At 46.2% G+C, this 26,024-nt stretch overlaps 1 protein-coding gene across 6 annotated transcripts in view; it reads right to left on the minus strand.

Moving 5' to 3' along the window:
* The window catches only part of COL27A1 (collagen type XXVII alpha 1 chain), a 266,717-nt gene that overhangs the window by 22,162 nt on the left and 218,531 nt on the right, over nucleotides 1-26,024 (minus strand). For all 6 annotated transcript variants that reach the window (XM_082208770.1, XM_082208771.1, XM_082208769.1 and 3 more), the window contains 10 exons: nucleotides 23,345-23,401; nucleotides 19,330-19,383; nucleotides 16,422-16,475; nucleotides 15,684-15,737; nucleotides 14,661-14,714; nucleotides 13,268-13,375; nucleotides 10,336-10,443; nucleotides 6,077-6,184; nucleotides 1,999-2,052; nucleotides 804-866 (listed from right to left, as the gene is read on the minus strand). In XM_082208770.1, the coding sequence (XP_082064896.1) occupies nucleotides 804-866; nucleotides 1,999-2,052; nucleotides 6,077-6,184; nucleotides 10,336-10,443; nucleotides 13,268-13,375; nucleotides 14,661-14,714; nucleotides 15,684-15,737; nucleotides 16,422-16,475; nucleotides 19,330-19,383; nucleotides 23,345-23,401 (714 nt within the window). The remainder of the gene's footprint in view (nucleotides 1-803; nucleotides 867-1,998; nucleotides 2,053-6,076; nucleotides 6,185-10,335; nucleotides 10,444-13,267; nucleotides 13,376-14,660; nucleotides 14,715-15,683; nucleotides 15,738-16,421; nucleotides 16,476-19,329; nucleotides 19,384-23,344; nucleotides 23,402-26,024) is intronic.

Consider the following 26,024-nt stretch of genomic DNA (forward strand, 5'->3'; position numbering starts at 1 on the left):
AGGATCAGGCTCAAACCACTGCAGTTAAGTATGTGCAGCCCCTACCTGGAAGCAAACCCCTATGGAACTCAGTGAGGCTTACTCCTGAGTAGCATGTATGGGACTGCACTGTCAATTAGTTTGGATCCACACTAAGTCATGCTTAGATTCACGGACATCCATGGCACGGCCCAGATCCAACTCAAAGCATTTCCCCTACCCGCCATTGTCCTCTTGGAGAAGAATGTCAGCTGCTGCTTCACCACAGCCTCTGTGGGTGGGTTCTAGGATGTCCCACCCACAAACGTGATCACAAACTTGCCTTCACAGCCAAAAGTGCCTTGTGTATAACAAGTTGTGGGTAAAAACTAGGTCCTTAGTTCCTCCATCTGCAGCCCCTGCTTGGATGGAAGTACCTGGAATGGGGTTGGTGCTTTCATCCCATGGTGGGACAAATCTGGCCAACTCAGACTTAAATCTCCACCGAACTTCCAGTAGTTGCAGGTGGTGCTCTTGTCTCCCATCAGGGGGAGCTGCCTCCTCTGTCATCACAGAACATTTGTTTGTTCTAAACTGCATGGCATTAGCAGGATGTGCAAAGAGGAAGACATATGCACGCACACACACAGTTTCACAGAGAAAGCAGCTACAGAAGGGAGCTCCTCACTTGGACAGCTTCCATGCTGTAGCTTCTGCAACATGCCAGTTAATCCAGCACTGATAATTTCTATTCCAGCTGTTGCTGTCTGCTCCTTAGAAGATACCACTAAGGAAGAGATGAGGATGCAATGGTTGTTGAAGGGAGTAAGATTTCTGCAACTTACCATGAAGCCCTGAGGACCCTTGGGGCCCTGGATTCCTTTGAACCCGGTATCTCCAGGGGGTCCCTGTAGGTATAAAAGATGGGTGTGGATTCCAGAAGGAACTTGGGTGGGCAAGTATGTGTTGTTTGAAAACAGGATGTGCACCCTCCCCAAAATAATATAAAAGAAGACATGAATTTGCATAAAATCTGCATATTTTAAGTACATAAGAAGAGCCTGCTGGTCAATTGTTCATCCAGTTCAACATTTTGTTCTCACAGTATGTGCATAAAGCTCAAAACAGGTTAGTGCCCTAGCACTTGAAGTGTTATGGTCTGCAGGAGAGACCCTGACCTGTAGTGCCCTTGGGGAATATGGCTTTGGGAAGTGTTCTTCATCACAGGAGACAGGACCTTCTCCGTAGTGACACCCCAGCTATGAAACTTCCTTCCTGCATACATCAGATTATTTCCCATGCTATGTTTATTCCACTTTAAGACCTATTCGTTCCAGCCAACCTTTGGAGCATAAAAGGCGCACACACCCATCTGTATAATATAAAATGCTGATTATTGAAGGAGAACTTTGTACTATTGCTCTCTTTTTGCTTTCAATGCTGCATTTTTAGAGTTAGCTGCCCTGGGCTTTTAAAGGAGCAAAAGTGAGGGGAAAGGAAATATCAACAACTATCAACATCAAGAACTGTGCTGGGGTATAGCCAGCTCTGGAATGAACAGGGGCAGCTAAATACATCACCCCTACAGGTGAAGCACTCAAAAATTCCCATACAGCATCTGAAAAAACAAGTTTCTGCTACTCAGCATTAATTCACAGAATTGTAGAGTTGGAAGGGACTCATAGGGTCACCCAATCCAACCACCTGCAATGCAGGAATCACAGCTAATTCTTTCAAAAGCAGGAGAAGACCCATCTGTTCTCTGTTGGTTGCCTACCTAAGGATCTTTAATGTTGCCCCAGCCATGCCAGAGAGATTTTTTCTTGTATGAAGTTCAAGCATCTCCCAACAGATCAGCACATCTCCTCCTAGTGGCATGGTAGGTCCTGGGTAACTGGCTTCTGCCAAGATGGCTGGGCCAGGTAGATGTTAAATCAACTGCTCAGGAACTGCTCATTTAAAAGCAGGGTGAAAGCAACACTTCCCTCAGTGAAAGTGTAAGCTTCAGTGATATGTTATTTATATGCACAGTGATCTCACCTTTGGCCCAAACAGCCCAGCAATCCCTGGAAATCCTGATTCACCGAAGTCTCCCTGGAAGTTTAAAAATAAAAAAGAGATGAAAGGAAGTGTTCAGGAAGCTCAAGTTTAAAGGGCAAAGGAGGAGCAACTATGAGCTAAACTGTGCTTACAGAGGGAGGAAGATTAAAAATCCAGATTTGTTTGTTTGTTTGTTTGTTTTGCAAATTTAGCAGGAGGTGGGAAGCATCTTCTTAAGTACAAATTTTGCATGGCCTGGTCCAGGACTAAAGAAATTGTTAGGTTTTTAAGCAGTACCTGGCAGGATCAGGTCAAGGTATCAATCTGGTCTAGCAGCCTGTTTTCCACAATAGCCAAAGCAAGGCACATACTAAATATCTCCAGCAACTGGCGTTTCCTGGTATAGTGCTGGTATACTGCTTCTGAACCTTGAAGTTCCATTTACCCTTTGGCACAGGCAGCAGCAGAGAATGCTCCTGTTTTTTAGATTCACACTTTCCCCTGCAGTATGCAGTATAGCTGCATTTACACCATGCGGGGATTCGAACCGCCAACCTTCTGATCGGTAAGTCCTAGGCTCTGTGGTTTAACCCACAGCGCCACCTGCGTCCCTTTTTATATCTTACATTGTCTTTAAATGCATTTCTAAGCTGCTTAATATTTTGCAGGTGGTGTACACTATGTTTGATATAAAAACAGTATGTATTAAAAGAAAAATACAATCTAAAACCAACAAAACAATATAAACCCTACATGTACATAAAACAGAGTTTCAGAGGATTCACACACATGAACCAGGGTCCAATCTTATGGGTCTGGGAAAGCCTGGCCAAAAAGGTACATCTTCAAAAGACATCTGAAGAAACTAATGGTTGAAATCCTACAAATGGTGCAATTTTGTTGGATTGAAGCAAAATTCAGGATCAGATTCATTGGGTCAGATTCATTGGGTCAGCATCAGATTCATCCCCTATTAGCAGTGGGGGAAGCCCCTTTCTGTATTTATTTTCTATTGCTGCCACAGGTAATGACAGCAACAGCTGTACCAGGGCCGCCATTTTCTTTCCCTCACAATGCCCTAGCACCCTTCCAGATCATTGTGTGTGCAGGGCAGGGCAGGGCAGGGGACGAGGGCTACCAAAGGAGACTGACTTTTCTGGTGACAATTACACATGGTGACAATTACACACACACACACACACACACACACACACACAGCACAAGAACAACACTTTGCATGAGATATTATGGGGGAAACAAAAGAGGGGGCCAGGCTGCCAAGGGAAAATGCTGTTGCTGCTTCCTGTGGTGGGGGCAAAATGTTTTTTAAAAAGGAAAAGAATGAAGCCACAGCCTCTACTACTAACTGCAGACACCCACAAACCAGGAAGAAAATTTTGTTTGCCCTGAAGATAGTGGTGAAATCCCCCAAATTCTAATGATGTGCTAAAAATAATTCGACACCCACTGGGAAACCCTGCCTGCCCACTTTGGTGTCTGACTCTGCAACATGTGTGCCTGCGTTTTGAAGGTTTGTGACACAGAGAGAGCACTGCCAGAAGTCAGTATTAAGTGCAAAGCAGACAAACATTTCCAAGCAAAACACAGCCTACATTCTCTATCCGCAGGACACAGTTTTACATCTGACCTTTGCACAAGAATATGGGAAAGTCTGCTGGAACGTTTGAGGGGAAGTGGGGGCCAAACGACCCTAAATGAGTCACAGAAATAGCGAGGTGGAAAAACTCTTTTATGGCCTGTGAAGTCTTCAGCCTCAGCTGCTGCGCTCCACGGATTATTCCAAAGGGGCTTGTTCAGCCTGGTTGTAAATGACTCAGAAGCCCAGGGTTTCCACCATTTCTGCTGAAAAACTGTTCCAGAGTCCTAACATCCTTTGGCATTTGGGAAACTTTTCTTGCCATGTTCTTGAGACATGCTTTGGCAAGGCAAGGCCTGTTTCGAAGCTAAGAAGTTGTGAGTGACTTTCCAAAGGATCCATAAATGAGAGAAAATTAAAGTAGCAAAACTGTTTTTTAAAATTTCAGGTAGGTAGCCGTGTTGGTCTGACGCAGTCGAAATACCTAAATTAAAAAATTGTCCAGTAGCAGATTAGAGACCAACTAAGTTTGTTCTGGGTATAAACTTCTGTGTGCATTCAGGACAAACTTAGTTGGTCTCTAGGGTGCTACTGGACAATTTTTTAATTTTTTTTTTAAGCCCTGAAGAACAAAGCACTACTATTTCTTTTTTAAAGCATCTTGAAAAGGAAATTATTTTCAGGAGGTAGCCGTCTTGTGTCACCTTAAAAATGAACACGTTTAACTAACACACAAGTTTTTGTGGACTAGAAGTATACAGTGTGTTGGTACAAGTGGTGGAAAGAGAGAGGGGGGAAAAGGGTAAACAATGAGGTCAGAGAAATAGGAAAAGCAGAAGGTACAGGCTTTGGAACTTGAATGCATGTAAAAACATCACAATGCACAAAACGGCACGGATGAAAACATAAACATCCTTGCATTAGCGTGCTAATTAACATCTGTAGTAGTGGGACAAAACAGCCGCTATTGTCACTCAGATCACAGGTAACAGAACTGAAATTCTTAGTAAGCCTTAGACACATGAGGTTGGAGCCAGACTTGATTATGCTTAAGAGCAGACCTGCTGAGATAAACAAAACTTAAAAGAGTCGTCATGACTAGCTTAGCACTCTGTAAGCATGACTGAAGCCCTTTTCAGATGTAACATCTTTGTCTTACACATAAAAGGAAGGCTGCAGGGAGAAGCATTCTAGTTTGTCCCTTTGTCAGCTGGATGGCAATCTTCTTAAGTGGCGAGTCTCCATTGCACATCAAGGCTCCCCCATGCATTTCAGAACCCTGGAAAATAAGGCCCTGAAATTCTTGGGGAAGAAGCCACAGCTCAGTGGTACAGCATCTGATTGCATGCAGAGGATCCCGTGTTCAATTGCTGGCATCTTCAGGCAAGCCTGGGAGAAACTCCTGGTGTGAATCCCTGGAAGGCTGCTGCCAGTCAGTGCAGGATGTGCTAGGTGAGATGGGCAATATAAGGCAGTTTCCTACAGTCACAGTGCAGTCACAGAGGCCATGATGAGGACTAGAGGCTCTCTCTTTCGGTCGCCATTCCAACTCATGGAAGGCAATGAAAACAGCTAGAGGGTGTGTGTGGATGAGTGCATTTGTCTCCCCCTCCCCCTCCAGCCCCCAGAGTGAACACAAAGACAGAACACCCAAAGAGGACTTTTGGCTGGATTCAACCCACAAGTGGCATGTCCTCCCTTTTCCTCTCCAGCTCTTTGTGAAATAGTTCAGCTTATTCTGAGCCAACGTGGAGGTGGCAAGCAATCTCAGGTCACCAGAGGTAGGGCCAATTTGTTCTGTTCCCACCCCTCCTTCCCTGAAAAGACACCACTCCCACCATGGGAGTGACTAAAATGGCTGCAGTCAATCAGAAAAAGGGAGACAAAGGGAAAACTGATTGGTCCAATCTGTCCTGCTCCCTGATTAGTCTGAACTCTCTCCCTCTTTGCCTTGTTTCTGCCTGAAAATAAAGGTAAAGGTAAAGGGACCCCTGACCGTTAGGTGCAGTTGCGGATGACTCTGCGGTTGCGGCACTCATCTCGCTTTACTGGCCGAGGGAGCCAGTGTACAGCTTCCTGGTCATGTGGCCAGCATGACTAAGCCGCTTGTGGTGAACCAAAGAAGTGCACAGAAACACCGTTTACCTTCCCGCCGGAGCGGCACCTATTTATCTACTTGCACTTTGTGCTTTCGAACTGCTAGGCTGGCAAGAGAAGGGACCGAGAAACGGGCGCTTACCCCGTCGCGGGGATTCAAACCGCCAACCTTCTGATCAGTGCAAACAAGTACAGAAGTGGCAAACTCTGGCTGTTTGGATAGCTGAATCAGCTATCTGTGCAGCGAGGTTTGGGCCTAATTCTTTGTGTTCAGATAACTGAATTTGCAGATAAGGAGCGTTCTGATAGTAGGACCTATGTGAGTCATTTAAATTCCTTGGCCCAAGAATGAGAGTGCTTAAGAAGAATGACACATCTACTTACCAGCTGCCCCTTTGGTCCTGCCTCACCAGGGGGTCCAGGAAGCCCCATCCCACCTTGGTGGCCTCGTTTCCCTAAAGGGCCAGCCTGCCCAGGCAACCCCTGTTCTCCCTAAAAAGCAATGGAGAGTGTCAATATCATGCAATGGCAAAAACTGTTCACTGTATACCACAAAATGGCACAGGTGGCTAAGCTCTTGGCAGTACTACGGCTAAATCTGATGACTTGAAGCACCTACACTAGAATCAAAGAATCACTGAGTTGGAAGGAACCCCCAAAGGGCATCTAGCCGAAACTCCTGCAATGCAAGAATCTCAACTAAAGAATCCCCAACAGGCGGCCTGAGGGATGAGTGGTGGAATGCCCCATTCCCAGTTACAGAAATAATTCCAGGCACTCACACACGGCTGACTTCATTTGAATCCAGCACCTACGAAGTTAACTTCTTGAGAACCTGAAAGCCTGCATGCTGTCTGAAGACATTTTGGTTGGTCTTCTAATGGTGTGGCTATAATGTAGATTTTGATTCTTTCCTGCACTTATTGGCCAACTAAGTTGACTTATTTTGCTTTGTGTGTGTGTGTGTGGGTGGGTGTAATGAAAATTATGTCTCTGATCTTGCCACACACCCTGAACTTTTGACAAGCAGTTTGTCAGAAAATAGGCCCTTTCCCTGGTAAGCCAGGAGAACTAGGAGAACAGAGATGACGTGCCAACAGGCTTATCACTCTTGTGTCACACTTGACTGTCAGCCTGTTATTCTAGCTGCAGCCGTTAGGGGGCAGCAACTGCCAACTGAAAATTACCACATTAACAAAAGGATAATTGATCCCTTATTCATCCCACCCCCAGCCTCTCTTAAAAATAAGCAAGCAAGCAAGCAAGCGAACAAACAAACGAACAAACCAATAGGAACTGTGTATTTATTGCGTTAGAGCTGCAAATCTTGAAACCTCTGGCTTTCGGGACATGGAAAGATTGGGTAACTTTGGGGAAAGGCTGTAGCTTGATGGTGCAGTACTTGCCTTGCACCCAGAAGGTTCCAGGTTCAATCCTGGCACCTTCAGGTAAGGCTGGGAAAGACTCTCTAGACAATGCTGTGTTAGATGGCCTGACATGGTACAAAACAGTTCTGTGTGTTGCCATTTGATTCTGCCCCTTTATTGAGAACCACGAGGGCTGGGAGCTTAACTTTATTTTAAAGTGAAGGTTGATAGATAGCCCAGTAATAGCAAAACATCCTGTGCATGCACAAAGGTCCTAGGTTCAACTCCAGGAATTCTCCAGGTAGGCCAGCGAAGACTCTTCCCTGAACCACTAGGCAACCACGCGAGGGGGGTGGAGGGCAAGGAAGGAATATAAAATGCAACGAGAAGAGATAACTCAATGCCAGTGGGTCAGGTGGGTTCTGGAGAAGGCAGGTATCAAATTCACTCTCTCTATCAAACACCAGACTGGGCACCAGCTGAGGCAGGAGTCTGCTCAGGTTGCACGAAGTGAAGCCGAACTAGGAAAAGTGCATCCAGTTATGGAACTCTTTTCCCACTGAGATGAGGCTGGCACACTCTGCAATGTGCTTCAGGCGCCAGCTTGAAACTTATCTGTTCTTGAAAGCCTTCTCTTGAAAATGACCGTTACTGCATCTTTTATGCGGACATGCTGCATTTTAAAAATGTTCTCTGTGTTGGTTTTTGTTGCTTCAGGGGCATAGCATGGGTATGTGTGTGCCAAGGGGCTGTGGCCCTGGGTGCACAATTTTTGAGGGGGCATGATCCAAGCACACCCACGCATTTGCCCCCAGTGTGGCCTGGCCTGGTGCTCCTCTCTGCCTGCCAAGGGCTGTGTTGGCTGGCTGGCTTCCCCCTGTGTGGGCAGGCAGGTGGTTCAGTGTGGCCCTGCTATGCTCTGGTGGGGGTGGGGTCACTCCAGTGGCAGTGGAGGTGGAGAGGACTGGGCTGGCACCCCCCCCCCAGTGTGAGTGCTCCTGCCCAGCGTGTGTGCACCTGCCTGCCCCAGGCACTGGCAACCAATGCTACACTGCTGGTTTGTTTTGCATTGATTTTAAATGTCGTAGTTTGCACACTGACATAGATATATATATATGATTATAAGGTGCAGCATAAAAAGATTGAACTAACTTTTGGCTTGTGAAGCGAGAGTCAAAAGAGCTTTGGGCTCTATGGAAATGCAGTAATCCCCCAAAGCAGCTGGGGCTTCCATTGCTAGACACTGGAAGAAGTCCAGTGTTACTACATTGGGATCTTGGTATCAAATGCCTTAGCAAAGCAGCACTTCTGGAAAGATCACGAACAAAATAATAAGAAGAAAAAATGGGGGGGGGGGGTAAAGTAAAGAAGATGGAGGGACTTTGCTGATTTTGCCAAGAGAAGGGATACAGGAAGATCTCCTTCCTCAAGATCATTTGCATCTACAGATTCCTGTAGTGAAGTAGCTATTGTTCCTCCTTCTTGTAACTGAAAATACAATAGGCACATGACTGAGCGATGTATTCACACAGGATTCTGCTTTGATTATGTTTGTGTTTCTGTTGAGCTATGTATTTATCCACTTAAGCCTAGATTTCTTATTTTATACTTAGTAACACTGAATTTATTCTGTGTTTGCCACATGGTTCATTTTTGCCATTTTTAAATTTACTGTATTTTGTATACAGTATTTGTATTTCCAATGCTCTGTATTTTGATGTTTCAAATGTTTGCTGTAAGCTGCTTTGTGCACAGCCTGTTGTGGGAAAGCGGCATATAAGTAAACTCAGTCAATCAAGGGGTGTGTGTGTGTGTGTGTGTGTGTGTGTGTTTGTGTGTGAAGAGTTTTGATTTCCCAGTTCTCCTCTGCTGGCTGTGCCTCTACATTCCTCATACTGCTTGGGCATGAGGGCTAAACTGTGCGATATGCAAGGAGCTGCGTGATCAGTTCTCCCAAGACTTTAACTTTAGAACAGCTGCAAAGGGTATGGATTTTGATCAGAGCAGCAGTGCTGTCAGAAACTGCCAGAGCCAAATCTGGGGAACAACAGACTCCAAGTGCAACTGCCCTGTGTGGTGAACTCATGGAACTGCATTTTTGATTATTATCCTGTGAAGTGGTCCCTTGTAAAGTGGTCCTTGCCAGTCCCACCTACCCACCCTGCTGGCCTTTGGTCTTTCGTAGGCAGGGAGGGTTATTTAAGTAATTTAAAAGCATGCCTGAACCACTTAGCATTTAAAAACCTCTAAACAGTGTGAAATATGAAAACAAGAAACAGGTATCACTAAAACAAAAACACAGCACAAAACCAACTAAACAGTTGCATAATAGGAGAGGACTGGGCAGCAAAGAGCAGGTGGAGTTTGGGGCAAGTGGAGTCAAAAGCCACAACCGGCAGACTCACACTTGACACACACACACAGGCCCCATCTGCACTACACATTTAAAAGCAGCATCCCATCACTTTGAAGAGTCATGGCTTCTGCCAATGTCTACAGTGTGGATGGAGCAGAGTGTACATTCTATGAAGCTGGGATGGAGTAGAAATAGCAAGGCTAAGGGGGTGGAGGGGGAGCGTTTCTGTACTGAACTTCAAGAAAGGAAGTCCTTTCCTTCCAGCACACCACAGAAATCTGATCATGGCTCCCTGCTCCTGCTTTAAACCAACACAAAACTACACAACCTGCCTGTTCCTTTTCACCTGAAGTGGTGTGTGATCTAAACTCCTCTCCATTGGAACAGAACTGCAACAGCAGCAGCAGCAACAACAGAAAGCATCCTGAATACATTCTAACTGGTCCAGGGACACCAACCAGAGTAAAACTGGGGAGAATATATCAAAGTGCTTGCTGTGGATGGGTTGTGGACACTGGCCTGGAATGAACCACATAATGCAAATTGCAGCAAATAATTCTGTCCCGACTGGCAAATTGTCTTGATTCCGAAAGGAGTAAGGATATTTGGAGGATCTGTGGGCTTGTCACCCTGCCTGAAGGCTATTTTTCAATGGGAAATTAGAAGTGCTCCCCCCACCCCTACTGCCCTCTCCTTCAGGAGAAGGATGGTAGCATAGCCAGGCACTGCAGACTCCAAGCAAGATGGAACTCAGAGCTTATAATGTGGGAGAAGAGGACAGCAAAGGAGAGCTCTGATGTTAAGGAAGGGATTGGGAGCTGATTCTTTGGTGGGGAGGGGAAACTGCTCTCTGTGAATTGCTGCCCCTTTTGCCTTCCCACCTCTGATTGTAAAAGCAAAGGGGGAGGGGAGAAACCAACCTTCATTCCTGGGGGGCCCTGAGCTCCTGGAAGACCAAGGACACCAGGATTCCCTCTTTTCCCCGACATTCCTGGGGTGCCTTCCTCTCCATCTTCACCCTGTTCTCCCTTGAGAAAGGTGGGGGGGGGAGAGAGAGTTGTGCTTTTTAAACATTTTAATTGTTATCAAATGGGGGGGGATTACAGAGAAGAAAGGATCAAATGACACAGAATGAGCAATAAATATTCTTTGGTGCTTACATTTCCGACAAAAAGGATGAAAAAGAAACAAGAAGAAAGGTTAATGAAATCGACCTTTGCAGGATTCCTAATATACCATGTGGCTGAGCATTATCCTGCACCTTGTTATTCTGATACATAATAAACTGGACTGTTTTCTAATAACGTTTGTCTCCCTTATGTGCATTTAATAATATCCAGAAGCTTCAGCATTTACTCACTTTGCTGATATTCATTTATATTTTGACAAATGTAGAGAATGCCAGGAAACCCTGAAACGAATCTATGTAGTAGAGAGTTGGGAGTACAGTAACTCCTTTAAGCCTCAATAGGTGTCCTGTGGGCCTGATTCCACTCACACAACATTTTCCCTCTTAGGTTACCAATGAAACAATAGAAAGTGTTGGCATACTGATGAATGGGGGTGTGTGTGTTTCAAAGTGAAGATAATTTGTGTTACCAACAGCCAATTACGTGACTTGGGGAGTGGAGGAAACATGATGTCTGACAACTGTTCCATGCTTTAGAATGCTCTTCCACCAGCAGAGACCTTGTCCATACTTATTTTCCTCCGCACTTTCCAGGCACAGACCACACTTTTAAAGGACTCTTGGTTTTTTGAACTCTGGAGCTTTCCCCGGGAAAACTCACTCTTAGGTGCTGAATTGGAGCACACGGCAATACATGGAAACCCCAAATTGCCCTAAGTTGTGCTTCAGCTTTAAGAAGTGGGTTTTCATGGGGAAAGCTCTGGAGTGAGGGAAAGAGCACGAGGACACAGATCTTTAAGGCAGTGTTTCCCAACCTTTTTTGGGCAAAGGCACACTTGTTTCATGAAAAAAATCTCGAGGCACGCCACCATTAGAAAATGTTTAAAAAATTAACTCTGTGCCTATATTGACTATATATAAAGTAACTCTCTTTAATAGGAATCAAATAAACACAAAGATAGTATTTTATAATTACTTTATTATGAAATAGTAAGTAAACAGAAATATGAAAAATTATAAAATACTTTATTCAGTGCGCAACCTGGGCCTGTTTGGCTGAAAGTAATGCAAAATGGATTAATCCATTCCAGACATTTAAAAACAACCCCTAAAACAGCAATTTAACATGAATTTTACTATCGATAAAGACCATTGATCCATAAAATGAAAGCAATAAACAATGTACTGCAGTCACACAATCAGTCAATCAATCAGTCACAAAAACAAAACAAAAAAGTCAGAAAGACAAAAATGCAAAATAAACAGCAAAAGCAGACAGACCGCAAAACAGAAGCATGGCACGCAAAATGGAGCACGTTTGGCTTCTGAAAAATGTTCGCAAACCAGAACACCTGTGGCCCACCGCCTTCCATAACCAGTCTTCAGCTTCCTTGCCTATAGCGGGGGGGGGGGGAATTAGTTTCGGTCACTAACGACTGGAATCGAGCTGCGTGGCTGCTTTGCTTGCAATTCCCAACCGCACTCCTTGCAAAGAGGTGGGCCGGCCATGCAATTTAAAGGAGATGGAATCCCAGCCCGCGCCCCTGCCCCGCGCAGTCCAGTCTCGAGGCGCGCCCACCTGCCCGCCGGCAGCGAAGCAGCGAGCGGGCCTCCTGCGCCGTCCGCCTGCGGCTCAGGCGCTCCTCCAACAGCGGGTGCCGGTAACGTTTCGGGAAGCGGTGCTTCGCCACAGTTGGCCGGCCTAGGAAGAGGCCCCGGTAGACCCGGGCTTCGGCTCCCTGCTGGACCATCTCCAGCCCCGCCATGGGCGGAACAGCCGCTGCCTCGGACTCGGCGCCGCCCGCGCTCCCCTCAGCCAGCACAGCCGCCATCTTGGACGCCAACGGCCGCTCTCTCCGAGGAATGCGCCTGCGCCTTTCCTTGAGAATTCTTACGTACGGCGCGGGATCGGCGAGTTGGGCCGGCGGAAACAGCCGAGTCCGGAATCTGCACTTGCCGAAAACAGCCGAGACCCGAATCTGCACTTGCCGGAAACAGCCAAGACCCGAATCTGAACCTGGCAGACTTCGCAATCCATTTGCTTCCTAGCCTCTTGCCGCCCGACTCGCCCGACTCCCTCCCACGGCACAGCAGGCAACGTCTCGCGGCACACTAGTGTGCCGCGGAACACCGGTTGGGAAACACTGCTTTAAGGCACAGCCCTGTGCCTGGAAAGGGCGAGGCAATGGGTAAGAAGTGTGGATAAGCCCAGAGATTCAGCAGCCACCCTGGCCATCTCCTTTCAGGCATCTCCTAAAGACCTTTCAATACAAATAATGCAGCTATTTAAGCTTCCTTGATTAGCCAGCCATTTCAATGGTTATTTTGTATTGCTTTGTGGTGTTTCATGTTTCACTGTGCTTGTACATTTTATTGACATTTGATATGATTTGGTGGCATATAACTATTTTTATAAATAAAAATAAGTTGCAGAATGTTGTCCTGAGCATGGTTGCTACAGCAGAAGGGCAGCGTATAGATAATCTTGCAGCACATTTCTATGTGTCTCAAGACCCTCCGAGTTCAATGGGGCTTACTCCCCGACAGCCTAGGGGTAGAGGTCTACTCAGTAGGATCTACTTGGGAGGAAGGATCCACTCAGGAGGGAGAAGGTCCAGCTGCAAGGCATCAACCACCTGCAGGTAATGACCCAGAAGAGAATTACGCAGAGACCGTGATTATATAAATCAAGGGTGGGAACATTTGGCCCTCCAGATGGTTACCTTTTGTCCAAAGCTGCCATCTTTGCCAGGGATCCCATCAATGCCAGGGGTGCCCTCTTGACCCTGCCTTCCAACCACTCCTCTTGGACCTGGTAATCCCACAAGACCCTGCGGATATAAAGGCATTTGTGGCTGAATTGTGAGGACATGAAAACTTGCTGCCTATGCTGCTATGCTGAAATAGGGTCACAGCAAACCAGCAGTGGGGATGGAGCAGTCGACCTGGTGCTGGCGCTGGCGCTGGCACTGGCATAGCTGAGCAGCACAGCGCATCCATGGCAATCTTCCCCAACCTGGTGCTCCATAAATGTTTTGGGTTACAGCTCCCATCATCCCTGGCCACTAGCCACCCTGGCTAGGGCTGGTGGGAGGTTGTAATCTGGAACACCTGGAGGGCATCCAGTTGAGCAAGGCTGGTCTAGGTAGTCCACCCCCCTCACCCCCGGGGAATTTTTGATGGTGTAGGGAATCATAGAATCCTAGAGTTGGAAGAGACCACAAGGGCCATCGAGTCCAACCCCCTGCCAAGCAGGAAACACCATCAGAGCACTCCTGACATATGGTTGTCAAGCCTCTGCTTAAAGACCTCCAAAGTAGGAGACTCCACCACACTCCTTGGCAGCAAATTCCACTGTCAAACAGCTCTTACTGTCAGGAAGTTCTTCCTAAGGTTTAGGTGGAATCTTCTTTCTTGTAGTTTGGATCCATTGCTCCGTGTCCGCTTCTCCGGAGCAGCAGAAAACAACCTTTCTCCCTCCTCTATGTGACATCCTTTTATATATTTGAACATGGCTATCATATCACCCCTTAACCTCCTCTTCTCCAGGCTAAACATGCCCAGCTCCCTTAGCCGTTCCTCATAAGGCATCGTTTCCAGGCCTTTGACCATTTTGGTTGCCCTCCTCTGGACACGTTCCAGTTTGTCAGTGTCCTTCTTGAATTGTGGTGCCCAGAACTGGACACAGTACTCCAGGTGTGGTCTGACCAGAGCAGAATACTCTGACCAGAGCAGAATACAAGGGAGTTAAGATCACACACCCAATAATCCCCAGCATCTCCAGTTAGGCCTGGGGAGACCCCCCCCCCATCTAAAGGCCATAGTAAACCTGCTCCTTACTGCTGAATCTGTGCAAGCATCAGTTGAGATTTCTGTGGATTGACATTTGCTCCGATTCAGTGCTAAAAAACAAGTTTTCCCAGGAAAAGCAGCAGGGCAAATCGAAAACTGCCTGGACTGCTGCTTTCTAGGCACAAGTGGAAGTGTGGATGAGCCCTGAGTTTGATGGACCAATGGCCTGACCCAGTAAAGGAGCTATGTATGTTCAGCGGCATCACTTAACTGAAAGGTGTAGCAAAAAAACAACAACAAACAGACTGTGCATTCATCACCTACCGGCAAGCCTCGGCTGCCTGGGGCGCCCCCAAGCCCTTGCTTTCCTTTCTGCCCCTGAAAATAAAAAAGGAAAAGGAAAATGAGCCAAGCATCACCAAAGCTCCAGGAATATCTCATACTGTTGTGCATTGAAGTCCAGTTCCACACCTCATCATTAAAGAAAAAGAAAAATAATTTCATTTCAACACTTCAGTGTTTTGGACCAGCTCTGGGACATTATCTATCTATATCTATCTATTTATCTATCTATCTATCTATCTATCTATCTATCTATCTATCATCTATCTATATCTGGAGGGGCTCAGCAAGGCATCATCAGTTGGGTCTTCTTAACCTTGGAAAAGGAAGTCTGCCAGAATCCTCATCCTCATCACCTCTGAGCCTCTCAGGTGCTCCATGTGATGTGAGAACAGCAGATTTGCTAGAGAGCAGTGGGGCTTTACCCCCTTAGCAAATCCCCAGTCTTGCAATCCCAGATTTAACTGACATAATCCAGACTGCCACCGAGGCTTTTCTGCTCTTGGACTTCATTGCTGCCTTACCTTGCTTTGTGGTGCTTTCATTTGATGATTGCAATTTGTTGTATCGTGGGCTCTTATTTTCTATTTGACATGGTTGGACTGTACCACATTAAGCCCATGTGGGTGACTGTTCTTCCATATAGAAAACAAAGAATCTAAATCCTCTGTGTATAGATGTTAAGGGAGGTTAAACTAGAATTCTTTTCCTTGGCATGCTTACTTCCCAAGTAAAGGGATTCTTTCTCACTCAGTCACTCTCTGTGTGTATTTCCCCTTCAATTTAAATGTATTGAGTACCATCCAATCAAGAGAGTCTCCACAGCCCAATCACAGCTCCATAATCTTTGGGAGAACTTAGATTTGTAACCATTCCTAGACCTTCTCCTTTCCAGCTCCCCACCCCCACGAACCTCACAACTCTCTGGCTACCCCAAATGTCTGCTGCAAGTGGGGCAACTCTGCCAGGATGCATGGCTAAGTTGAGGTGTTTTCCCAAACCTACCGGATTGCCCTTGGATCCTTTCAGCCCTGGTTGACCTGGTGGTCCTGGATGTCCCTAAGAGAACAAAAGGGACAGGGTGGGGAAACTGCTTGAAAATACCCTTCTGGCAGAGATGTCTTTCATGAATCATGAAGAACAGAGATTACTGTGCCTAGGACAGTTCTAGCATTATGGAATTAGCTTTTACATCTTGTGGGTAAGATTGTGTTTGCCCAGGAAGGTGAGGAGCCATGACTCTGTGGTAGATGAATAGTTTTGCATGACCAAGGTTTCAGGTTCAATCCTTGACCTCTCTAAGGAAGACTTACTGAAAACTCAGAGAGCTGCTACCAGACACAGTGTAAGAAGTGCTGAGATACATGGATCAATGCCCTCACTTAGCTTAAGGCAGTTTCCAATGTGGGCTTTAAAGTAAAGCATGCAAGCACCTAAGACCTCTTTGCAAATGTTTGGAAGTGTACTGCACCTCCTCTCGCACGGTTTGGAAACCAAAGCCCAATTCCAATTAGGACACTTAGGTTGCAAACTTCAACATGCTAACTAGGCAGTAATCCCCAACAGATGCAGCAAGAGCATGCATAGGATTGTGGCATTGAAGGGCAACCCAATGACCTGAGGACATGCATGTTGGTTCCATCTCCCATTTCTGCATGTTTTCTCTCCCTCTCTTCCACATACGCGCACCCTGGCCCATGCACAGAACAACTTTCAAAAGGTGGGCAGAGGGGAGATTCTTACAGGTAAGCCTTGCTGTCCAGGTTTTCCTCTCTCTCCATCAATACCCTCTTGACCCTAAAAGGAAGTGAAAGGGAAGATTCAAGTTAAGCTGCCATCGAGATCCTTCTTTCTTCCCAGGGGCAGAGTGGTGAATCTAAGCAATCCTAAACACTTCATCAAACAAAGCAGGCCTGAGGTTCCTCACCTCTGGACCAATTCAACGAGGGAGTGTCCTAGTGGATAAGTATTAAAACTCTATAATGTGCTTGACCAGTTTATTAACACCAGCTGGGCCTCCATGTTTTGGGCCAGATGCTCTCAATAAACACTCTCTAAGTTGGCCCACCACTTCCTTGCCACCAAAGCTGCGGCCCATTCATTTGTCCAATAACTCAGTGCCCAATTCAAATAACTGCCACAAAGGAAGCCTAACGCAGGTTGGGGATGCTGCTCCATCTCCTCCCTCTGCTCAGTCCTTGCACACTCAGGTGGAGGGACAACAAGGAGGAGGAACAGCAAGGCTCCAGGCGTTGGCAGTAGCATCACACACACACACACACACACACACACCCTTGCAGGGTTGTGGGCCTTGGCAGGGGCTCTTCCACAAATGACACAAAAGATGGAGGGAAATCAGTGTTCAAAACTTCTATTATTCTAGGCACATTTTGCGACAGGGAATTTCATTAGTGCAGGCAGTTTCTGAGCTCTGGGTGCAGTACTGCGACTAAGATTTCAGATTCAAACAGCAGAGTGGAAAGAAAGGAGGTCCTTTTTCTGCCTCCCCACTTCCAGCTACTCTCTGAAGACTGGAGAAGAGACCCTCTTAAGAATATTAGGGGGTTGGGCCAGGGAAGGACTAGACCATGTGAAAAATGAACGTAACATTTTAGCTGCAGCTCATTCATTTTCAGCTTTGTATTCTTATTATAAAAATGCATGCCTAGACATTCCATTGTTGCACCCAGAACCTAGTTTTAATGTGCCATTTAGCTCCTAACTTTCATATCTCAGTTTCCAACACTGAAGGAAATTTATGAGTTCTAAAGAAACAGAATGATTTGCATGGGTCAGTCCGTATGTGCAGACTCACAGACTCTGTTCTTGCAGCTCACAACAATAATTACAACATTTCTCATTTATAAAGTGTCTCAGGGGCTAACCACCTTACAAGTAATTGCATTAAAAGGAACAGGTTCACAGTCTAAAAAGACGAACACGAGAACAGAGGAAAAGAGAAGAGGAAGGGTTTTAGCTCAAGGGTAGAACATCAGCTTTGCATCCATAAGGCCCAGGGTTCAGTTCTCAGCACCTCCTGGTAGGGTGGGGAGAGACCTGCTATAAGGCAGAGCTGCAAATGCCTTTATGACTAAGGGAGAAGGAGGAGGCTGGGTTTCAAAGGCATGCGGTGCGGTGAGTTCTGTAAGTTTATATGCTTGAGGAAAGTGGCAGGTTATCAAACATTGTCTGCAGCTGGTTGGAGCTGCTGGGAGCTGAGTAGTCTGGCAGCATATGGAAGGCACAACATTGGCTGTCCCAGATGTAGATTCTAACCATGCAGGACATGTATGATGCTCATGACACAGAAATGAAAGAAGGAGAAGGGTCAGGAGCAATTTCCCCACCTTGGTGCCTTCCAGATGCTTTGTACTACAGCTCCCATCATCCCTGATGGGATGGCAAAGAGCTGTAAACTCAGTGCTACAGCACCTGCGCTGCATGCAAAGGTCCCAGGCTCAATTCCTGGTAACTCCAGGCAGGGCTGCAAATGTCTCCTGTCTGAAGCTCTGGAAAGCCCCTGCTAGCTGGAGCAGTTGTGGAGTAGCAACGCTGTGCTAGATGGACCAGTGGTCTGACTTGGTATAATGACGTTTCCTATGTTCCTCTGTTCCCTGGCCACGTTGGCTGTGACTGATGAGAACTTGGATTTTAAAATTACTGGGGGACGGGGGGAAGGCTGGGACAATGTCCAACTGTGGTAAAGGATACTCTGTTTCAAATCTCTGTCTCAGCCATGGAGCCTACTGAGCTGACCTTAGGCCATTCACAATTTTCTTGCAAGGATAAAAAAGCAAGGACCAGGATTTGTGTTGAAGGTTTCTTTGAGCTTTCTTCAGGGAGGTGCCTGATTTAAATGCAATAAAAATGTAATACAATGCATTTTTAAACGGTGGTTCTTGTCTTGTGAAATGCCTACCGAGGCTTGCCTAGCCTACATTGTAGTTCTGGCACCAGCTGGAGGTATTTTAGTTTCCCAACGTCTAAAATTCTTAGGACCTTTTTAATTTTATTTATGCAAAGCAGAAATGGAAGATAGCAATAAAACAAACAATAGCAGAACAATAAGCAAGCTGCAGGCAACTGAGTGATTTAAACAATTAAAAGTCAAGTATTAAAATGGTTATATAGGAGTTTTTATAAAAAATAAAGATATAAATCCAGTTATAACTATAGCAGGAGTGGAATGTCATCAACATGGCATCCTCCACATGTTGCGGACTCCAGACTCCCATCAACCTTGACTGTTGGCCCCGCCGGCTGGGCTGATGAGAGTTGTAGTCCAAATCATTTGGAGGGCACTACATTGGCTCTTCCAGGTTTAAATCGACTTACAAACTTTATATATTCATTTTAAAAACTTTTTATAGTTATGAATATAAAATGTAATACCTGAGGATGAACATTTTGTTTAGGCTACAAACAACTTTGTTGTTGCCTACAACAACTTGTGTCTACCTGGGTCCCCAAGATCAATCTAAACCTGCACATCCCTAAAGTTCTGGGGTCAAGTCTGTCAATCACATCACACACACACTGCAATATAAAAGGCAGGATATCCCCTAGCTCAGTGTCATGGAATTTTACAAAGAGGAGATAGCTTTTCCTAAGATGGTTAATTTCCTAACCAGGCATTTGGAGAAGGACTCACAGGATAACCAGGATCTCCAGGCTTCCCACGATCTCCTCTATCACCAACTGGGCCCTAGGAAATGAAATGCAAGAGAGGTGTTAAATGCAACCCCAGTCCTCCAAGTGCCTGCTTCATCTCCCACCTATGTCAGAAGACAGCTTACAGCTGTCACCAGGAAGAAGCAGGATCTTCTTGTTGATGGCCTCTGGTTATAGGAATCTGTGGTGTGGGAAGGCCCACCAGCCTAACCCAGGCATAGGCAAGCTCGGCCCTCCAGATGTTTTGGGACTACAGTTCCCATCATCCCTAGCTAACAGGACCAGTGGTCAAGGATGATCGGAGTTGTAGTCCCAAAACATCTGGAGGGCCGAGTTTGCCTATGCCTGATCTAACCCTTATCTTCTTCCCAAGGCAGGTTAAAAGGCCTTTGTGCTACTGCTCTGATTTGTTTGTAGCAGGTACCCACATAGGGGCAGCAATGCAAGCTGGCAGTTTCAGCACCATGGAAAGCTCCGAGTGAGCCACTTGCTCTGACAAAGGCTGGAGGTGAATAAACCCTCATTAAGAGTCCCTCTAGTCACACTTCCTAAGCTTCATCACCCTCACCTGAAGAATGTGAATATTTAAGGTAGGGGTTGCCAATGTGGGGGTCACACCTAAAAGTCCCCCACTCACCACCTGCTTCTTCATGAGGTGGTGAGAGTAGTTACAATTTTCTACCTTGAAAAGTATATAGAGCTGGAGAAGAAGCTGGAATGGTGACACTCCCACTTCCTCTTTCAGCATTATGTGCTTTTCAAAACTCTAATTCTGCTGGATCTGACTTTAACCCAGACCCCATAAAAAGCAAAGTTTTTATGTGCATGCTTATGTGTTCTCCAATATGAGTGAAGTGGTGGTGGGGAGAGAGATAATCAGAGGGGGTGGAAGCCATGGTACTTGCTTAAAAAATCTGCATGTCCCCACAGACCTAAGAAGCTTGACAACTCTTTCCTTAAGGATGAATTCAATCACTTCTCTTTCTTTCTGTGCCCTCTTGTCTGGCACATTCCTAGTGTTGTTGGATAAGGTGGGGTGGAATAGGCGGAGCCTGACAACTCAAGTAAATTGAGTCTGGGAGAAGGTTTTGGAGAGGTGCCTGATGCAGGTTTTGTGGGCTCCTGACTACTAGCCTCAGGCTCTGTATCCAGCACATGGTCCCAGCCCCCAACAGCCCTGGTCTGAACCAGCTCATCTTCCTTTGTACTTGAGGCCAGCAGCTTAGTGTGGTGTAGTTGTTGGAGTGTTGGACTAGGGCTTGGGAGACTAGGGTTCAAATTCCCATACAGCTGTGAAGGTCACTGGGTGACTTTGGGTCAGTCACTCTCTCTCAGACTAACCTGCCCCACAGGGCTGTTTTTAGGATCAAATGGGGTGAGGTGGAAAGAACCATTTATTCTCCCTTTGGTTCCTTAAAGGAAAAACAGTGATATATACATGTAGGAATAAATAAACAGTACTTCTTTCTGTCTGCTTCACTCTGTGTTTTTATATTTCATTGGTTGGAGGCTCTATATATTTTTATTGGCTTCTATCTAATATTAGTCCTACTCAGAGAAGACTCAATCTAAACTGATAGAAATGTCTGCTAATGAGCCTATTCCATGTCAAACTAACTTGGATGCAACCCATTGTTTGTTTATTGACTTATTTCATAAAATGTATACACTACTTGATTGTAAAAAAAACCCTCAAAGCAGTTTACAAAAAGGTAAGACAGTAAAATCAAGAAAAACAACCACACCTTAAAACATACAAAAGTTAAAATGCTAAAACAAATAAAAACTCCTACAAACTTTCTAAGCATATGGGTAGGCTTGTCTAAATAAGAATGTCTTCAGCAGATGCCGAAACGAACACAGTGAAAGGGCCTGCCCATATCCATAGGCAGGGAGTTCCTGTTAGGATATTTCCACTCCACCTTAAAAGGGAGCAGGATGTTTGTGTCACAGCCTGCGTATTTCCTGTTCACAGGATGTTTATGTTTCCTATTGCTTTCGTTTTCTCTCTGTCGGAGACACTGACGCAGGCAGTCATGTCTTTCTTTGTTCTGATCAATGCTGAATAAAGCTTGTAAATAATGCTCTCCTGCGTGCAACTTCTGCTGTAAATTATCTGCTGATAGAGTGTGCATGAGATCTAGAATGTGGCAAGATATTTTCTAGAAACTCATGTCGCTAATCGATGATACTGCGTGCCTACGGGAGATCGATAGGTCATCCGGCAGACGGCTTGGGGCCATGATGGACTTTGTCTCCCTGGCAGTATCCCAACAGTTCCAAGGTGTCAGTGAAGCCACACTAAACAATTTGAGTTCTTACGGATGTGTTGCGGGTATTATGTGGCACTTGGAAAAGTGCCAGTTCCATTGACTGAAGAGGGCATATGTGGGGTCAGGCGATCTCACAAGTAAACTGCTTAAGGGCTTTATATGCTAATAGTAGCACCTTGACCTTGGCTCTGTGGAGGATTTCCAATCAGTGCAGACCTCTGAGCACAACTGCTATATGCTGACACCTGAGAGCCAGTGTGGTGTAATGATTAAGAGTAGTGGACTTGTAATCTGGTGAACTGGGTTTGCGTCTTCGCTCCTCCACCTGCAGCTGCTGGGTGACCTTGGGCTAGTCACACTTCTTTGAAGTCTCTCAGCCCCACTCACCTCACAGAGTGTTTGTTGTGGGGGAGGAAAGGAAAGGAGAATGTTAGCTGCTTTGAGACCCCTTAAAGGTAAAGGTAAAGGTACCCCTGCCCGAACGGGCCAGTCTTGACAGACTCTGGGGTTTGTGCGCCCATCTCACATCTAGAGGCCGGGGGCCAGCGCTGTCCGCAGACACTTCCGGGTCACGTGGCCAGCGTGACAAAGCTGCTCTGGCGAGCCAGAGCCGCACACGGAACGCCGTTTACCTTCCCGCTGGTAAGCGGTACCTATTTATCTACTTGCCCCCGGGGGTGCTTTCGAACTGCTAGGTTGGCAGGCGCTGGGACCGAACAACGGGAGCGCACCCCGCCGCGGGGATTCGAACCGCGACCTTTCGATCGGCAAGCCCTAGGCGCTGAGGCTTTAACCCACAGCGCCACCCGCGTCCCTATATTGAGACCCCTTAGGGTAGTGATAAAGCGGGATATCAAATCCAAACTCTTCTTCTTCTGACAGGGTCTCACTCCTGTCAGCAACTGTGCTACAACATTCTGCACTAACTGCAGTTTTCGGACCAAGTGTGACGGAAGCCGCACATAGAGCACAGTGCAGTAATCCAGTCTTGAAGTACTGTGTCAAGGCTTTCCCAGTCCAGGAATGGCCGTAGCTATCAAACCAGCTGCAGTTGGTAAAAGGCACTACTAGCCACTGAGTTACCTGAGCCTTCAGTGACAGGGCTGGATGCAGAAGCACCCCCAAACTGCAAACCTGCTCCTTCAAGGGGGCATGCAATCCCATCCAGGGTAGGCAACTGACCAATTTCAACACAGGAACCACTAACCCACAGTGCCTCCATCTTGCCAGGATTCAAGCTCAGTTTGTTTATAACATTACAAATAAAGAAAAATTGGATGGAAATAGTGGGGGGGGGGGAATATCTGTATTTTAAAATAAACAACAAAAATCCAGGGAGCAACAGTCCTTGTGCCCTCCAGCTTCCATGACTATGTGGAATACTGCTGGGTTACATTGTCTGGACCTTGGATAGCTCAGTCGGTAGAGAATGAGTCTCTTAACCTCAGGGTTGTGGGTTTGAGCCCCATGTGGGGCAAAAGATTCCTGCACTGCAGGGGGCTGGACTAGATGGCCATCGTGGTCCCTTCCAACTCTAGAATTCTATGATTCTATGTGTCAAACTGAGACATGTGTGACCCCCCCCCCAGTGCAGAATGTATGGCATCGCAGCACTCATTATCACCTCGGTTTGTTGGATGTGTAGACCCAGCTTAAGTCATAGGGTTTAGCTTGACTTTGAGGGGTGTCTCATATTATAGATGGGCAGTCTAGATTCCTTACCCTGTCTCCAGGTGGTCCAGGAGGCCCCTCCACCTTCCCATCATCACCTTGTTCACCCTGCAAGCAATAAGCACTAGTGTTAAAACAGACCATGGTTTACAATGCGAGTAGAAGTTGAGAGTTTGGGGACTGGAAAGGACTCTGGAGATCATCTAGTTCAACACACTCGTGTACACACACAACACACACACACACACAAGAGAGAGAGAGGGAGTGTGTATAGGAATCTTGCAACTGCAACATCCCTGGGAGACAGTCATCCAGCCTTTGCTTAAATACACCCAGTAAGGGAGAGACTACAGCTTCTTGAGACAGGCAGTTCAACTGTTGAACAGCTTAGGAAGTTCTAATTTTGGTAAGAACAAATAGTAATCAGCTATTATTAAATATCTGTATTCCTCTCTTCTACCAACAATTACAAGCAGTGTCTTACAAAAAAAGGGAACACCCCAATAATATATTAAATATTAAAAACCACAATATTATGGCCACTAAAAGCTGAGGCTAAATTGCAAACAGCAGTGGAAGGAGAATTGCAAGCTAGCAGAACAGCAAAAGTCTGTTCGAATAAAAATGTTCTGTGTGGAAGACAACAGGAGGGTGCAAGATGAATCTTTGCAGGGGCGGTGGCATTCCAAACCCTCGGAACCACTACCAAAAAGTCCCCGTCTTAAATACTTGCTCACGCCTGATGACAGCAGAGAGACTGCCTCTGACATAGTTCTAAAAGGGAGCCATCCCTCTCTAGTTTAGATACATACCAAGAGCAAACAAAAGTAGGATTTTAAAGCTGCATAGTGAGAAGAAAACAACTCCCATTATGCCTGATCGCTAGCCATGCTAGCTTGGGTTAATGAAGAAGAAGAAGAAGAGTTTGGATTTGATATCCCGCCTTTCACTCCCTTTAAGGAGTCTCAAAGCGGCTAACATTCTCCTTTCCCTTCCTCCCCCACAACAAACACTCTGTGAGGTGAGTGGGGCTGAGAGACTTCAAGAAGTGTGACTGGCCCAAGGTCACCCAGCAGCTGCATGTGGAGGAGCGGAGACGCGAACCCGGTTCCCCAGATTACGAGACTACCGCTCTTAACCACTACACCACACTGGAAGCTGAGAGTCCAAAAGCAAAACTGAACTACAACTCCTCCCATCCCTGGCCACTGGCAATGCTGGCTGAGACTATTGGGAGTTGGAGTCAAGAGGCCCAGTGCTTCTCTGCTCTTGCGCCTGTCAATCTGAGGACCTTTGGTGTCAGGTAGGCAAGCAGGGTCTCTGAGCCCACTCTCAGCCACAAAAGCTGAATGGAATGTTTTGTGTGCATATACGGGTGGGGTTTGGCAGCCCCCTTGATGTGTGGTGGGAAGGGACAAACTGAAGATTACATTGGCATTGAAATAAAAAAACATTGCAATCTTTACTTGCACACGTAATGGGACAAGGTGTGGGGGGGAGGGGGGAGCATACCCTCCAACTTTCTCCAGTGAAAACAGGGATGTCTCATTCCATAATGATAATTTTACTATTTATACCCCGTATATTTTACTGGGTTGCCCCAGCCGCTTTGGATAGCTTCCAACATATATAGAAACATAATAAAAAAGTAAACATTTTAAAAAAATCTCTATATAAGATGGCTTGAAGACAGCTTGGGGGGTCATATAACTCCATATTGGCCAATATTTCTCCAATGAAAACAGGGACATCCTAAGGAAAAGTGGGATATTCCAGGATCAAATCAGAAACAGGTACGGCTTCTCTAAATCAGGGATGTCCCTGGAAAATATGGACACTTGGAGGGAATACTGCTGGGTTACATCTGCAGGAGGGACAGAACTGGCATGACTGCATAGAGAAACAAGAGAAACTGCATGCCCTCACCTGTTTTGAGTTACAGTGGTACCTCGGTTTAAGAACAGCCCTGTTTACGAACTATTTGGTATACAAACTCCGCAAAACTGGAAGTAGTGTTCTGGTTAGCAAACTTTACCTTGGTCTACGAATGGAAGCCAAATGGTGGAAAGGCACCAGCGGCGGGAGGCCTCATTGGGGAAAGCGCACCTCAGTTTAAGAATGGTTTTGGTTTCAGAATGGACCTCTCGAACGGATTAAGTTTGTAAACCAAGGTACCACTGTACATATGTTTGCAAACAGCGACAATAGACTCCAGTCACATAACTGAGGGAGGCAGTCTTTCTCTCTCTCTCTCTCCCTCCCCCCCCCGTGTGTGTGTGTGTGTGTGTGTTACGGGGGAAGGGGAGGGAGAGGAGGGAGGAATCTATTTGCCTTAATTCATGGTAGGGTTTTATTTGGGTGTCTCATGGTTGAGCCTCCCAGTTCCCAACACCCTTTGTGCTAGATTCCTATTTGGCTAAAGCAAAACTTAAAAATAAAAAAGTTAAAGGAGTAAAACACAAATAAACAAACACAAACAAACAACCCCCCCGCCCCTGAAAATAGAAGAATGGCTACAAATGGAAAACACAGGACCAAGGGGACGCCTCCCTCACTCTTGGCTTCCTTCCCAGGGTGGGAAGTATCTGTTTGTAATTTTAAAAAATCTTCCAGCTGGAAAACCCCTAGCTCTCTGAGGCCACTTTGAGAAGTTGTAAATGTACTATACTCAATGGAGAAGGATAATTGACTATGATGCACCATGGAAGTCCATGCCAACATTGTTAAGTTC

The sequence above is a fragment of the Podarcis vaucheri genome (assembly GCF_965113315.1).
Source record: "Podarcis vaucheri genome assembly, chromosome: Z".
Lineage (NCBI taxonomy): Eukaryota > Metazoa > Chordata > Lepidosauria > Squamata > Lacertidae > Podarcis > Podarcis vaucheri.